Raw genomic sequence first — 16,802 nt, 5'->3', positions numbered from 1 at the left:
TGAGGAGAAAGTTAACCTAAAAAATAAAAGAAACACAAATCAAGATTGAGAATTTACAGAAACCGGAAGTGTGAAGGGTTTTCAGAATAGGATAAAGGAACGAATAGAAGAGATAGCTTGGAAAGCGGTTATAGAAAATAAAAATATAGAAGCAGCATCGGCTGTGATCGAGGATATCTTAGTTAGGAGCGCGACTAAAGTGTGTGGTACTGCAGTTGCGGGAAGAATATCTGGTGATGCACGGTGGAATGATGGAATTCAGGCTGTCCAAAAAGCAAAGAAAGAAGCGTGCAAGAAAACTTTGTACATTGAGGAGATTGAAATAAAATGAAGTAAGATGCATTTGTAGAATTGAAAAGAATTCAAACGATTCAATTACTTCATATGATTCAAAAGAATTTTAAAGTTTTCAAATAGCACAAAATAATTCAACGGATTTCTAAAAAGTGAAAATAATGTAAAGAATTCAAAGAGTTCAATAGAATGTTGAGAATTCAAAGAATCCAAAATCATTTAATGAATATTAAATAATTTAAAACATTTTAGAGAATTCAAGTGATTTTAAATAATTGAAGGAATAATTGAAAGAAATCAGAAGTATTGACGAAATGCGAGAGAATTAAGAAAAGTTTAAATAATATTAAAAAATTCAGAGTATTCAAGGTTTAAAAAATTTAAAACAATTAGTAATTGATTTTAATTTCAAATAAATTAAAAAGAATTCAAAAAAAGATTCTTAGATAAAAATGCAAGAGTTTGATTGAAAACTAAATTATTCGGTTAAAAAGTCATATTTTTTGGTTAAAACTTCAATTTTCATCCAAAGAAATATTCCAGTTGAGTTTTCAAGAACAAAATATAAATTTTTTAACAAAAAATAATTTTGGAGGATAAAATTTGAATTTTAAATCCAAAAAGACGATTTTTTTCAACCAAAATGGATACAAATATAACAAAATAGTTTGATTCTCTACTAAATACTTGCATTTTTATCTCAGAAAGAAATTTTAAATTTTTTTTAGAAACACAGTTCAATTTTCATCCAGAAGAAATTTCAGTCCACTTTTCAACGGCAAGATATTAAATGTAAAAAAAATTAAATATAATTTTTAATTCATACAAATTTTTTTTAAAATAGTTGAATTTTCGGTTAAAAAACATTTCATTGACTTTTAAGATCAAGATATGAATTTTTAAACAGAAATAAGTTTCTCCGAAAAAAATGCATTTTTAACCCAAAAAGAAGAACTTTCAAAAAAAAAAGGATGACTTTTTAACCAAATTGATGAATTCTCTACAAATAAGTTGCATTTTTTTCAAAAAAAGATGAAATTTCTCTTCAAATAGATGAATGCTTATTAAAAAAAAAATGGTTGAATTTTCATTCAAAAAAGATTCCAGTTGACTTTTCAAGATCAAAATACGAGTTTTTAAAGAAAAAGTAAGTTTTCTACGAAATAATAAAATTTTCAAGAAAAAAGATTTTCCAACCAAAAAGTTTGACTTTTCAACAGAATTGTTAAATTTTCAAGCAAACGGTTGCATTTGGATTCAAAAAAGGTGTAAATTCTGCTAAAGCAGGTGAATTTTACATTCAAAGTGACCATTTTTCGAAAAAGTGTTGCATTAAAAAAAATCCTTTAAAAAATAGGGAAATTTACATCCAAAGAAGATTCTAGTTTACTTTTTCCCAACACCAATATAATAATAAGTTTATTTGAAATCATGAAAATAATAAATAAACAAATAATGATTAAAATCAGGGATTTTTTGCAAAATAGTCGGGTTTTTAACCAAAAAGTATGACTCCTTAACAACATTGTTAAATTTTTAAACAAACCGTTGCATTTTTAGTCCCAGAAAAATAATAATTATACCAAAAGAGGTGAATTTCAAAATAAAAAAAAATGCAAAAAGAGTTAAAATTCCATAAAAAAGATTTAAATTAACTTTTTAACACAAGAAGACGAATTTTTAACAAAAAGTTGAATTTGCAACCAAAAAGTATGTCCTTTTAAGAAAATTGTTCAACTTTCAACAAAATAAAAAAATTTAGAACTAAAAAGATGATCTTCAGGAGAAAGTTTTAGCATGTTAATATAAATTTAAATAAAATTTTAAAATAAGATTCAGGAGCTTTAAACGAATTTCGAAATGTTTTATGAGAATAAATAAATTTTCTTAACTTTTTTGGAAAAATTTTGAACATTATAAGACAATTTTTTACATTTTTGATTGATTTTTTTAAATGTTGAGAAAAATGCAAGCCAATTAAGAATATTTTCAGGGATTTAAGACGTTTTAAATAGATTATAAATATTTAGAATCTTATAAAATTTCTAAACATTTTTTTAAAACACTAGAATTTTCCTATTATTTTGTCAAATCCTTTATAATAAAAAAATTTTCTTTAAAATCTTCTAGATTCTTTTCTGACCCATTTGAAATAAGTGAAAATCGTTTTTTAAAATAATTTTTTCAATAATATAATCAAAATTATATTTATAAAAATTTAAAATCAAACTGATAATACTGCTTTTCCCACACTCAATTCTCAGAATTCATATTTTCAGTTCAAAAAATGCTTCTGTTTTAGTAGAAATTGATTCTTTTTTTCTGTAAAATGCAACTTTTTGGTTAAAATTTTTTTCTTTTCATGATTTTCTAACTATTTTATCTGAAAATTTTGGTTTGACCACTTTTTAGAAAAAAAAATTTGTTGTTGAAGATTCATATTTTTAGATGAAAATTCATCTTTGTTTGCAAGTTTAATTATGTTTCTGCGAAAACTGATAGTTTTTAATTAAAAATTCAACTGCGTGGGGAAAAGTTGAACTACTTTGTTGCAAATTTGTTATTGTTTTTTTAAAAGAAAAGTTCATCTGTTTGGTTACAAATTTACATATTTTGTTCAAAACTAATTTTTTTCTAAAAATTAATATTTTTTGGTAATATTTCATATTTCCTGGTTGAAAGTTTAATTTTTGTACAGAAAATATGTTTTTAGTCTGAAAGGTTCAATAATTTAGGTGAACTTTTCTTCTTTTATGATTAAAAAATCTTTATTTATACAAAATTTAGTTTCTTTGTTCAAAATAATTTTTCGCTTTTTAAAATAAATTAATACATTTTCAAATTTTAAAGTTGTATATTAAATATAGTTTTATTTAGTTTATAACTAATCCTATGCTAAAAATAATAAAAAGATTAAAATACTGGTATTTGAATCCTAATCTTCAGGGTAAAAAAATCGGTCCTGGAAAAATAAAAAATTTGTAAATGAAGTTTTGCTAAATTTTTGATTAAAATTCATATTTTGTGTAAAAAAGTCAACTGAAATCTTTTTTGAATAAAAATGAAAATTTTGTTTTGTTGAGAACTTGTCTTATTGATTTGAAAATTCATCTGCTTTATTAAAAGTTTATTAGAAAATTTACTGTTTGTTCAAAATTCGTATTTTTGTGCTGAAGAATCAATTAAAATCTTTTTGGATGAAAATTTAACTATTTTTTTGTTGTAGAAAATTTGTCTTTATGATTTAAAAATGTACCTGTTTTAGCAGAATATCATTTTTCTTGGACAAACATGCAATTGTTTGGTCGAAATTTAACAACCTTGTTAATAAGTGATACTTTTTGTTTGTAAATTCTACTGTTTTGTTGAATATTCAACCGGAATCTTTGTTGAATGAAAATTCAACTACTTTTTTGAAAATTTTTCATTTTTTTATTTTATAATAAAAATCCATCTGTTTTGAGACAAAATTAATTTTTTTTAAAGAAATGCAACTATTTGGTGGAAAATAAAAAAAATGCATTAAAAATTTAACTATTTTTTTTTTTTGAAAATTTATCTTTTTAATATAAAAACTCATTAGCATTAGTATAAATTTCATTTTTTTAATAATACAAAAAAATATTTGGTTAAAAATTATTCTTTTTTGCTTGAGTATTCAATTATTTTGTCTGAAACATTTGATTGAATCATATGGTCAGGAAATATTTTTTTAAGATTTATATTTTCAGTTGAAAATTCAATTTTTGATGATAATACAATACAAAAATAAATAAATCAAATAAAATAAAAATATTTAAAAAATAAAAATGCAGCTGTTTATAAGAAAATTCAGCAATTTTGTTGAAAATTCCAATTTTTTGTTGAGAATTTAACAATTTCGTAGAAAATTTACTTTTTGTTTCCAATGTACATTTTGATATTGCCAAATAAACTGAAATCTCTTTTAGATAAAAGTTCAACATAACAAAATTCTCGTTTATTTATAAAAAATTCATTAATTTTAGTACAAGTTTCATCTATCTTCGGTAAAAATCCAACTATGTTTGTTAGAGAATTTAACTATTTGGTAGAGAATTGAAATTTTTTAACATTGTCTTTTTAGTTGAAAAAATTCTTCTTTTTGCATTCAAAATTTAATTTTTTCGTAAAAATTTTTTTTTGAATTTTTTTGTAGCAAATTTTTCTTTTTCAAACATTTCTTTATCGATCGTAAACTGTCAACTGAAATCTTTTTTAACTGAAAATTCAATTTTATTTTAGAAATTTCATTTTATTTTAAATTAAAATGCAACTTTTTGGGTGAAAATTATTCTACTTTGCTTGAGTATTCAACAATTTTGTGAAGAAATCATCTTGTTTAGATTTATATTTTTACTGCAAAATTCATCTCTTTAGTTGAAAGTTTAACTATTTTGTTGAAAGGCTTGTATCTTTGGTTAAAAATTTAATTTTATAGTGAAAAAGCCTTTTTTGGTTGAAAATTCTCCTTTTTTATTAAATAAAAAATTTTGGTCCGAAATTTCATTTTTGTTTGGAAAAAATGCAATACTTTCGTCTAAAATTAATTCTTTGCTGAAAAGTCCATTTCCGTGCAGACTATTCGTCTTTTGGCTTAAAATTATAATAAAAATTATTTTAAAAATTTAATTTATAATAATTTACAATATTTATAATATTATAAATTGTATTAATATTATAAAACAAGAATCCAAGGACCAAATTTGAACCACAGCGAATAAACAAAAACCGAAAATCCTATTCTAATCAACGTTTCGGTACTCGTACAGTACCCTTGTTTTATTTAACAGGATTTTGCATCAATTTGATTATTGAACGTTAAATGGGATTTTTAATTTGGATTTTGGTCTAATTTAAATTTCTCTAATTTTGATTATTATTATAATATGTATAATTATTAATATTATAATATTTATAACATTTATTTATAATAATTTATGATAAAATTATCATAAAATTTATTAAAATATATACAATCACACGTTTTTCTCATAAATTTAGCTTTTCAGATTGAAAATTAAACTATTATGTTAAAAATTTAATTATCTTGTTGAAAATTCAAGTATTTTGTTAAAAAGATATTTTCATATTTTGAAAGAAATTTTTTTATTTAAAACAAAGTGATCAATTTGAATATTTTATATTTGTATCTGTTTAAAGACAGATATCATTTTTTTGTTTTATATAAATGCAACTTTTTGTTGAAAAATTAATTTTTTAACTGAAAATATAAATTTTTACTTTCTTAGGATTGATCTTTTTTAGCTCAAAAATCTCCTTTTTGGGTAACAAAAATTCTTGATTTGAAACTTAATTTTTTGTGTAAAAATGCATCAGTTTGGTGTAAAATTAATTTTTTTGCTCAAGTCATATTTTTTGTTTAAAAAGTCAATTTCTGTTGGGAAAATTAATTTTTTGGCTGAAAGGTTCAATAATTTAAAGAAATTGTTTTTTTCTTGAGTGGAAAATCTTCATTTGTTGAAAAATCGTCCTTTTGGTTTTAAAAATATCTTTTTTTCTACTAATTTCATCTTTGTTATTTGAATATATACAATGACACATGTTTCTAAAAGAAATTATCTTTTTGGGTTGAAAATTCAACTATTATGTGAAAAACATGATTATTTTTTTTTAAATTCAAATATTTGGTTAAAAAGTCATTTTTATAGTAGAAAAAAATTTTTTAATTTAAAACAAAGTAATAAATTTAAAAATTTCACGTATGCATCTGTTTTAAGACAAATTTCATATTTTTATTTGATTAAAATGCAACTTTTTGGTTAAAAATTCTTTTTCTTTGTTTGAATATTCAATAATTTTGTTTGAAATATTAGGTTGAATCACTTTCTTGAGAAATAATTTTTTTAAAGATTTATATTTAAACATGAAAACTCAGCTCTTTGGTTGATAGATAAAATATTTTCTTGCAAATTAGTTTTTTTCTTTAATTGAAAATTAATACACCGAGATAAAAGTTAAACGTCACTATTAAAAATTTATTTTTTTGATTAAAATTAACTTTTAAACCTTTTTTTTGTGTCTACTTATTTCACATTTTTTACTGAAATTTATATAGTGACACTTTATGTTGACAATTTATCTTTTTAGGTTGAAAATTCAACAGTTGTTTTAAGAATTTTTATTTTTTAATTAAATTTTTTTGATAAAAAGCCATGTTTTATAGTAGAAAAGACATTTTTTTAAAACAATTACTAAATTTGAATTACGCACATTAAGTAGAAAGGAGGCGGGAGGGGTTGAAAATATTTTGTTACGGTTCATTACAGTGTGAAAAGCGGTCTATAATCCATTACGTAATTTAAATATGGCACCTCACATCAAAATATGATTTTAATTATTTCAAGAAAATACTTCATCTTAAAAAACCTTTTTTTTATTTAAAAAACGTCCAATATGTTTTTAAAAATAACAAAAAAAATGTTACGTCACAGCATTAATTTATCCGCGGCCCCGGAACTAGTAATGAAAACAGTGTTAGTTTATGTTTTGACACTGCAGTTACGGTGCCAAAAAAAATGTAAATGCCGGGTGGAATGTTGGTTCCTTCATCGCCGGTCATTCGCTCTCAGTCGACTTCAGCTTCAGTCGACAACAAACCGCGATGGAAGGCAGTCGTGCGCGCTCGCTCCTAACATTTCCATTCTTATTCGACGTAACCCACTAATCATCGCAAAACGCGACATTTTTTACCTATTTTTTTTCTAACATTTTTTACCTAAATAAGAATAAAAACAAATAATGTTAACAAATTAAAAAAAATTTATCGTACAATTGAAACATCAATCAGTAACAATAATAAAGACCAAAGAAAAAGAACGTTTTCCGTTTAAATATAAAATTGTTAATCAGAAAGATAAGCAATAATTGATTCAAAACTTGTTTGTAAAATGAGAGGAAGCAAAGTTTCTTCTGATTTTCGAGTGTCGATGACAGCTCGTGAATAATAATCACACACGTGACATCTGACAGGACTATCGTTTCAATTCTGGTTTTGTGAGTGCATTCATAATTGCCTGAAAGGAAGAGGACTTTTTTTTATTGAAACTAGTTGCACAGATTGCTCTATTAGCGTCGGAACCGACACGTGGTTCGCAGTCGGCTCTGAAGAGCTATTTAAAAAAAGTGTCCAAAAATCGATAATTTAAAAAAAAAAAAAGAACGAACGACTTCGATTACGAACTTTTGGAACGAGTTTTCTTCTTCAGTGGAGAATAAAACTATTTTTTCTGAAGACTATGATAACAAATTGTTCCACATAAATGTTTGCATAATTCAAGAGATAATTTTCCGAGCAACTGGAACCTTGAAGCAAAACATCTCATTTCTCGTCTCTTGACTTTCTCGAAGACAAAAACAAGAATTATCCGTGAGTCGGATAAATTGAAGTTTCTCGGGTCTTTTCGAGCCTTGGTAGCCTCGAAAAGAATTGTGAATCTTTCATTAATTTCGAATGCTCCAGAGGCATTTAAACTTTTCCGATTTTTCCCAACTTTGAAATCCAGAGCACAGTTTTTAGTTTCCAGACTTTCGTGAGGACAATAATTCCTGGAAAAGTTTCGGCCACATTTTAAGATGGAATCAGGATGTTCGCGTCATATTGAAAAAGAAGCACCGGAAGTATCCTGAAGACGGAACCGATTCTGGGAGTGAATTCGCAAAAATTTATTGTAAGAGTGAATTCGAAAAAAGGCGGGAAAATATTCAAAACATGCCGTGGATTAAGTGTTTAGGAGGTGGGAAAGTGAGGAGAGGGAAACCACTCAGTGTCAGTCAGCCGGTTCATCTGCTTGTCAAGGTAGGTCTTTCTGTTTAAATACGGTCAAAAAGGACCCCTCACACTTCCTGATGGGTCGGAAAAAAGATTCATAAAAGGTATTTGGTTACCTTTTAGAATTTTAGGGTAAATATAATTCGAGCCAATTGAGGTATATTTGAGTTAAATGGACACTAAAATAACAATGAGTAAATAAATATTAGGGTAGTCCAGGAACATTATTTCCGCCGTCACGTAACATTTTTTATATTATGCCTAAAAACATAATAGACATTTTCTTAATAAAAAAGGGTTCTTTTAAATGTAGCATTGTCTAGAAATAAATAAAATAATATTTTCATGTAAGAATAAATGCCTTTCATTTTTTTTATTTATAAAAATATCGAAGTTACTTAACGTAAATACTAATTGTAATTCAATAATTTAAAGCTTTTTTTCAATCCCATAAAAAAAATGATAATATAAGATACAGTTTTTATATAAAAATTTATTTGTTTAAAGTTTTTGCACACTTTAATTCGAGTTGTAATCAAATTCTGAGAATTGAGAAGAAGAAAATAGTACGAATCACAAAATATTAGGCAAAATTCCCTTTTTAAAGGATGTTTAGGACTTTTAGAAGTTTGAAAGAAATCGAAAAATATTTGATAAATTTTCGAAAATGGTTCCAAGTTTTTAAATATTTCCAATATATTTAAAACCTCTTAAATACCTGAAAATATTTTTAACTGGCTCAAATTTTTCCAGAAAATTTGAAAAACTCATTCAAAATATAAAAAACTTCCTTATAATTTTCTAACTATTCCTAGGAATTTTAGGAAAATTTGTTTATTTTTTTTAAACCTTTCGAAAATTTTTTAAAGCTCCTGATGTTTATTTATGAAATCTTTAAAAATCTACATTTCTAAAAATCTTTAAAAATCTTTTAAATTATAAAATTCTTTGGATTCTCTTTAATCCTACTACATATTTCTTTATTTTACTCGATTTTTGAATATTTCTTAATCTTACCAAATTAAAAATGTTTGCTTTAAAATCCTTTACGCTCTTTTTTGAAATTTTAGGAAACGGTTTGATATTTTTTTATTTTCTCTTAAAGTTCATTTTTCAAAATAAAAAATCATTTAAAATTTTCAAACGAAGATTAGGGAAATTCTTTTGTTTGATATTCTTAGGTCTTCTAAGCCTTCTAATTTTTAAAAATTTTCCAATTTTTCCGAATTTTTTTTTACTTCTGCAAAATTAAATAATCGCTTTAAAATATTTCAGATTCTTTGACAATTTTTGTAATCTCGTGAAATTTTTTGAAATCGTTTTAAATAATCTCTAAAAATTAATTTTCCGAGATGAAAAATTCTATAAATTTTTGCTAGGAACTTAAACAAATTTTGTTCATTTTATTGAAACCTTACAAAAAACTCTTAAAATAAAACCTGAACTATTTAAAGAAAATCCAACTATTTTGGTTAATTTGAAAATGCAACTACTTTTTAAATAATTTTTTTTGGGTTAAAGATGAATCTTTTTGGTAGAAAATTTCACTAGTTTGTAAAAAAATCGTTGTATCTTTGATTTAAATTAATTTTATTAACTAAAATTAAACTTTTTTATTTCTGTTAAAGAATTTATCTTGGTTTAGTTAAATATTGAACTATTTGATTGTAATTTTTATTTTAGTTTAAAGTTCAACTTGTTAGTAGAAAAATTTTCCTTTTTTGTAGAAAATTAATTTTGTAGGAAAAAAATTAAACTATTTGGATCAAAATTCAACTATTTATTAAAAAATTTCATTGTTTAATCGTAAATTAAAATTTTTGATAAAAAATCGAAATTTTAAAATAAAAACCTGCAACTGATAAGTAAATTATTCGTCAACTTTTTTCTAAAACAATCCACTTTTTAGTTTTAAAAATAAAATATTGGGTTCAGAATTCATCTTTTTGGTCAGAAAATTAATTTTTTTTAAACATTTATTTTCTTGATTGAAAATTCAACGATTTAGTTAAAAATTTATCTCTTCTCGGTAATATAAACTAGGAAAAAACCGTCTTCTTTATCGAAAATTAAATTTTTAACTGAAAATTTTACGGTTCCATTATTGATTTTAAAAATATCTTTTTTAATTGAAAACTCAGTGACTTAATTTAAATATTATGTATTTTATTCATAATTTACTTTTTGATAAAAAATTCATCTTTGTGTATTCATAATTAATTTATTGTAAATTTCAAGGAACGTTTGCAGTTATCAAACAATTTTATTTTATGTTAACTTTTTTTTACAGGAAATCGGTTATTGTAAAAAAACAAAAAGTATTAGATTTAAAAGAAGATTTATATTTGAAAACATTTTTTTATGGTATGTTTTTCTTCTAAAACTGCCATTGTTAATAATTTATCATCAAAAGTTAAGAAATCAGTTTCCATCAATTTTCTTTTCTTTTCTATTAGTTTATTATAAAATATTATTGTATTATTTGTATAGTTTTCTATGTAGTATTATTAGATAGGAGATACTTTGAAGTACAAAACTTTTCTATTAATAATAATTTTTTTTCTAATTAAAAACATTTTAGTAGTCCAAAGTATTAAAAACTCAATAAATTGTTTAATTTACAAAGGATCGCAAATGCTTTAGAAAGGCGATATAAAATAATTGTATAAATAATACAAAGGCTAAAAATTTAAATTTGTTAAAAACAATCGCCCAAATTTCAAAAGCCATCACTTAAAGTGATGTAATTTAGTTTTTTAGAATATTTTCTAAATCTTATGAACGTGAAATATTGAATTAAAAATTGACAAAACTGCCCCTAATTTCTACATTTTTGAGTTACAGTATCTGCAATAACAATTTCATGTCACTTCTGCGAAAAAATTACTTTTTGGTCCAGCTTATTATATATAAATTCAAACTCTTATAAAAAATTGAAAAAAATTCCTGTTTGTGCCTTTGTAAAAGAAGAATAATTATTTACATAAAAAGAGAAAAATCCGTGTTCGTTCCAATAGTTTCTGGAATCAATGCTAATTTTTTTTACATCAATAATGCCTAAGGAAACAAGAACATTTACAAACGAAACCTTATCTAGACTCGCCTTCAAGCATTATTAGCAGAATTAAAAAAAAAAGAACTGAATAAAACATTGCAATGCAATCAAGAGTTCGAATGATCTCATAATTTATATTTTTATTTTGCACTTGCATAATTTATTTCTACTAATGGATATCTCGTCTGAGCCAGTATTTCGTATTCTTTTCTAATCAACTTGTTTCTACACAAATTTATTCTAATTTCTTACCAGCAAGAATTGGCTACTGATTGGAATTCAAAACATTATTTATAATTGTAAAAAATTGTTCCGAAAATTTTAATCAGTAATAAAATGTCAATTAAAAAATTTTTTTATTCCCAATTTGAATTACATGAATAAGATAAGAGGGTATTTGTTGTTTTCCGTTATACCTAAATTTGTGTCTGTATAGTGATAAACCCATTAAAATTGTGTTAAAAAAATCAGTTTCTCGTACAGGTACAAATTTTATTGATTTATGATTTTTTTTAAATTAAACTTTAGTGAAGTTTTTAGGACTTTTCACAGAATATTTTGATCCCTGTTAGAATTACAAATCAAAAACTTTATTTTCCATAAGCCCTAATTTTCTTTTTGATACAAATAAATTCAGTCAATTCAAAAAGAATGTTTTTAATGTCGAAATGAATTCTATTTTTTTATAAATTGTTTTCGGTACCAAAATCAGAAAATAAAAAAGCTCACAAATCAAAAATTAATATTTCGAAGAAGGAGGGAAATGAAGGAAAGAATCAACTAAAACCAAAGTATTTCAAAACCAACAACAGAACCTTATATTAATAAAAATGTATTTGGTCAAATTTTCCATTCTGTGGTGAAAATTAATTTACATGTGGAAATTTCTCAAAATTGTATTTTGCAGCTCAAGTTAGATTTAGTAGCCCTAACAAAATATTATATGAAAGTACGTATGCTACAAAATTTTTTGTAGCATTCCTTAATGAGCATTTTACAGCTTGCCCTTTCCATATTCCTCAAAGTAATGTTTGTTATTAAATAAAATAAGGTAATGCAATAACATTTTAAGCAATAAGGAATAAAAAGACAATCATTATCAAAACATAAAAATATAATTCTTTATTGGTTTTCCCTGAAAAGCCAAATGTAAGCTTTCTCCGACAGAAAACAACACAGTCTTCCTAAAGTTCTAAAATAGAAGGTATCCTAAAATCCTCTTGAAAAATTTCTCTATTCTGCCCCAATTTATATTTTGATCATTCATTTAGTTTTATTCTGAAATCAAAAAGTTATTTCAAGTTACGTTTTATTTGACTTTTTCTCAGTTTGCGATTAAAGCAAAAAATTTTCTTGATCCTATAGGCTAATCAGTATTGAGATGTTTTTTTCTTCAAGCATAAAAGACACTATTGTCAAAAACAAACATTTTTCGTTTGAATGTTGTTAATAGGATGTTTTGAAATTGGTCATTTTTATAATTGTCTCATGTTATGGTACATTTCTTTTCCGACTTGAAAAACATCTGTATAGCTTGTTTCGGAATCAACCACGAAGGGCATTGAGTCCAATCAAGCTGATAGTTTTTTTTACCATAGATTGGGGCTCAGACCGGAAGTCGTACAAGATTGTTGAGTTGATCAATCATTTTTGGGGTTTAATCTTTATCGAGCTTGTTACCACATGGCTGCATGATCAATTATGGCTCGTGCCACCATGTGGGCAATGACACGAATAGAGCAGCTCTTTCCTAATGATAGGAGCATCAAGCATTCTTTGAGGATCAAAGTCAAATGCTGATGCAGGGTTTTCGTTTTCCACGAGAGAGTGTTGGCATCGTATTTTAGAATTTTGATCCTATTGCGATACGAATATCAGAGGTGTCTTTTCTTCAAGATGTAATCCGAATTTTCTAGGTCTATCATTCTCTGTTGCTACAGATTAGCAAATAAAGGCTACATTACTAATTAAATATTATAGGGAAACTATCGTAGGTCAATAAAATTCAAAAAAATTGTTTGAAACCGATTAGCATTGATAAATGGTCAATTATAAGATTTGTTAAATTGATAAAAAGGTTTGTTTATCCAATCAAAGAGTTTGATGTAACCAAATTTTTAGTTGTTATAGTCAAATATTTTGGTAGATTTTGAGGGAAAATTTTGTTTAGAACAGTGAAATAATAATAAAAGCTTTTGTTGATTCAAATTATTGTATAGAAAGGGACTATAGGATAATTAGCATTAAAATAAATGGTACAAAAGTATTAAGGGAAGTATTCTAAAAAGTAGACAAACTGTAAATGAACAAATAATTTAAATTACTAATCCTATATGGAAGTAAACAAAATAGGGATTCTAAACAAAGTAAACTTTACACAGCAAACAAATTTTTGACGTCCTTTAGAAATTTTTCAATTCCTTTTTATCACTTAAGATAAAAGTTTACTATTCCCTAAAGTTCTCAGGAAAATCCTTAAAATCCCTTCAAATACCCTGAAATCATTGGAAACAAAAACGTCTTTTCAAATAAGTAAAAATCATTTTAACCATCTTGAATATAAATTAAATTAAACCTATTCATTAAAATTATGTTAACAAAGCACCATTTAAATTCTTTGAAATCGTTTAGATTCTTAGAGATTCTGTCAAATCTTTCAAACCTGTGAAATATCTTAAAATAGCTTTAAAAAAAAACTTTAAAAACTTTAAAGCCCTTCAAATTTGTGGAATAGCCAACAATCCCTTGAAATAAAATTTATTGGGCCCCTTAAGTTTAAATTCCCTAAAAATCTGTGAAATCTCTTAAAATCTTTGAAAAAATGAGAACTCCCTTGAGTTTTAATTTAATTTATTCTTCAAAGTTATTTATTTTATTTCTTAAAATTATCTAGAAATTCGTTAAAATCATTGGGAACCCCTTTAAATAATTAAATTATACTTATTTATCAAAGTTCTCTAAAAATTGTTCCTGTAACTAAAAATTTTTGAAATTCTTTGAAATACATTTTTAATTTAGAAATCTTTTCAATCTGGGTTTAGACTTTGTGGAACTTATGCAAAATTCTTTGAAACTCCTTGGAATTTCGTGAATCTCTTTAAATTCTTTAGAATTGGTTTTTTTTATTAAAAAAAATAGCTTAACATCTTTTAAAATCCCCATGAAACCTTTGAAAACCTTTAAATCCGTGGAAGTCCTTCAAAATCCTTGAAAATCTCTTATAATTTTTGGAATGCCTTAAAATCACCGTTGTTGTTGAAAAATCTTTGAAATCCTCTAAAATCCCTTGAAATGTTTAGAAATCTCTTGAGAACCGTTGAAATCCATTGAAAATTAGGGAAAATATTTTTAAATCGGCCTAAATCTTTCAAAATACCATGAAATCTTTTCAAATTCTTACAATCCATAAACTTCCTTTAAAATGTGTTGAAATCTTTTTGAATCCATCAAAATTACCAGAAAGGTTTTTTTTTTTAAATCTCTTGAAAACCTTCGAGATCCCTAAAAATTGGTGGAAATATTCGGAAATCTGTCAAAATGTTTTTGAAATCCCATGTTATCGTTTAAAAGCCTTGAAATCCATGAAAGCCTTTCAAAATCCTTTGAAATCCTTAAGAATTTCTTTAAATGCTCGGGAATGCTTGAAAATGTTTTAAAGTCCTCTAAACTCCCTTGAATAATCATAGGAAATTAATTTATTTTTGGAAATATTTCTGAATTTATTGAAAGCCTTTGAAATCCCTAAAAAAATTGTGAAAATATTTGGAAATCCGCCAAAATCTTTGAAAATCCTATAAAATCTTTTCATAGTCTTGAAAACCATGAAAGCCTTTGAAAATCCTTTGAAATCCTTTGAATCCCTTAAAATTACAATAAATGTTAAAAATTCTTTGTAATTTTCTAAAAGCCCTCGAAGTGTTTTGAAAAATCTTGAAAACTTTTGAAATCCCTTAAAATTAGTGGAAATATTCGGAAATCCGCCGAAACGTTTTAAAATCCCATGAAATCTTTTTAAAGTATTGAAATCCACGAAAGCCTTTTAAAATTCTTTGAAATCCTTAAGAATTTCTACAAATACTCGGGAATGCTTGAAAATGTTTTAGAATCCTCTAAAAGTCCTTGAAAAATCGTAGGAAATTCATTTAATTTTGGAAATATTTCTAAATCTATTGAAAACCGTTGAAATCTCTAACAAATTTGTGAAAATATTTGGAAATCCGCCGAAATCTTTGAAAATCCTATAAAATCTTTTCTAAACCTTAAAATCAATGAAAGCTCTTAAAGATCGTTTGAGATTCTTTACATTTCTTTAAATGCCCGGAAATGTTTGTAAACGATTCAAATCCTCTAAAATCCCTTAAAGTTAGTTGAAATATTTGGAAATCCGCCGAAATCTTTTAAAATTTCATCAAATCTTTCCAAGCTCTTAAAATCCATGAGAATCCTTTAAAATCCTTTGTAATTCTTTAGAATCCCTTCAAATGCCTGGAATTTTTTGAAATCCTTTAAAATCTCTGGAAAAATCGTACGAAATTCATTTATTTTTGGAAATATTTGTAAATCTCTTTAAAATATTTGAAAATCCGCCGAAATCTTTCAAAGCCTTGAAATCAGTTAAAGTTTTTTAAAATCCGTTCAAATCATTTATAATCCCTTCAAATTCCCATACATTTTTGGAAATTTTTGAAACCCTCTAAAATCCCTTAAAATGTTTCGAAATATTTTGAAATTCCGTCAAATCTGTGTAGTTTTAAATCTGTTGAAAACAGTTAAAATTAGTGGAAATATTTTGAAATCAGTAGAAATATTTTGAATTCCTATAAGTTTGTAGAATTATTTTAAAATCTCTTAAAACCGTTGAAATCCCTTAAAATTTGTGGAAATATTTAGAAATTCGTAAAAAAATTTTCAAATCCCTTAAAATTCTTGAAAAAGCCTTATAAATAACTTGCAATTTCGAAATCAGAAAAAATTTCTTGAAATCTGTGGAAATGTTTTTAAGTATTGCAAACCGCTTAAATTCCTTAACAATAGTGGAGCCTTAAAATTTTTTGAAATCTGGAAAATGCCTTGAAATATTTTGAAATCTTAGATGAAATTTTTTTATTTGTAGAATTAAGAAAAATAGTTTAACATCAAATATTCTAATGCTGATTGTCTTATAATAATTCTGTATAACGATTTTGCTAAACTCACAAAAAAATAATAAGAAATTGATTACAGAAAAATAATTACGGGACTGTACTAAATTTCCTATAATATTTTTTCGTGACTTACGAGCTAAAAGAAAAAAAAAATTAGGGGTGATAAAATTAACACCAGCCACCATGCGAGTGAAACATTTGTTGACACATCTAACCGGTTCTATTGGAAGTTATTAGCAGAATCTCCACAAGCGACATGTTGGCTTTTTAAATTTTATCTCGTTAAATATATACGGGCAATCATATCAATGCGGGATAAAGTCCGGATTAATCATTCATTAAATAAAAGTTATTTCATACGAATTATTAATATTTATTTAACAAATTATCATTTAGGTGATTACATAAATTATATTAATAAGGGTTAATAAGGGTTTGTCCATGAAGTACATCTCCAATTTTAGCCTATTTAGACCCCTCATCGACTGTAGTTTTGTTT

The 16,802-nt window shown here is 25.0% G+C and overlaps 1 protein-coding gene across 4 annotated transcripts in view; it reads left to right on the top strand.

The window, feature by feature from the left end:
* Positions 1-6,949: 6,949 nt before the first annotated feature.
* The window catches only part of LOC117168125 (tensin-3), a 639,780-nt gene continuing 629,927 nt past the window's right edge, over positions 6,950-16,802 (top strand). For all 4 annotated transcript variants that reach the window (XM_033353532.1, XM_033353537.1, XM_033353534.1 and 1 more), the window contains exon 1: positions 6,950-8,131. In XM_033353532.1, the coding sequence (XP_033209423.1) occupies positions 8,045-8,131 (87 nt within the window). In that variant the 5' untranslated portion in view covers positions 6,950-8,044. The remainder of the gene's footprint in view (positions 8,132-16,802) is intronic.

The sequence above is a fragment of the Belonocnema kinseyi genome, chromosome 2, assembly GCF_010883055.1.
Source record: "Belonocnema kinseyi isolate 2016_QV_RU_SX_M_011 chromosome 2, B_treatae_v1, whole genome shotgun sequence".
Classification (NCBI taxonomy): domain Eukaryota; kingdom Metazoa; phylum Arthropoda; class Insecta; order Hymenoptera; family Cynipidae; genus Belonocnema; species Belonocnema kinseyi.
This window is presented reverse-complemented; position numbering and strand designations above follow the sequence as displayed.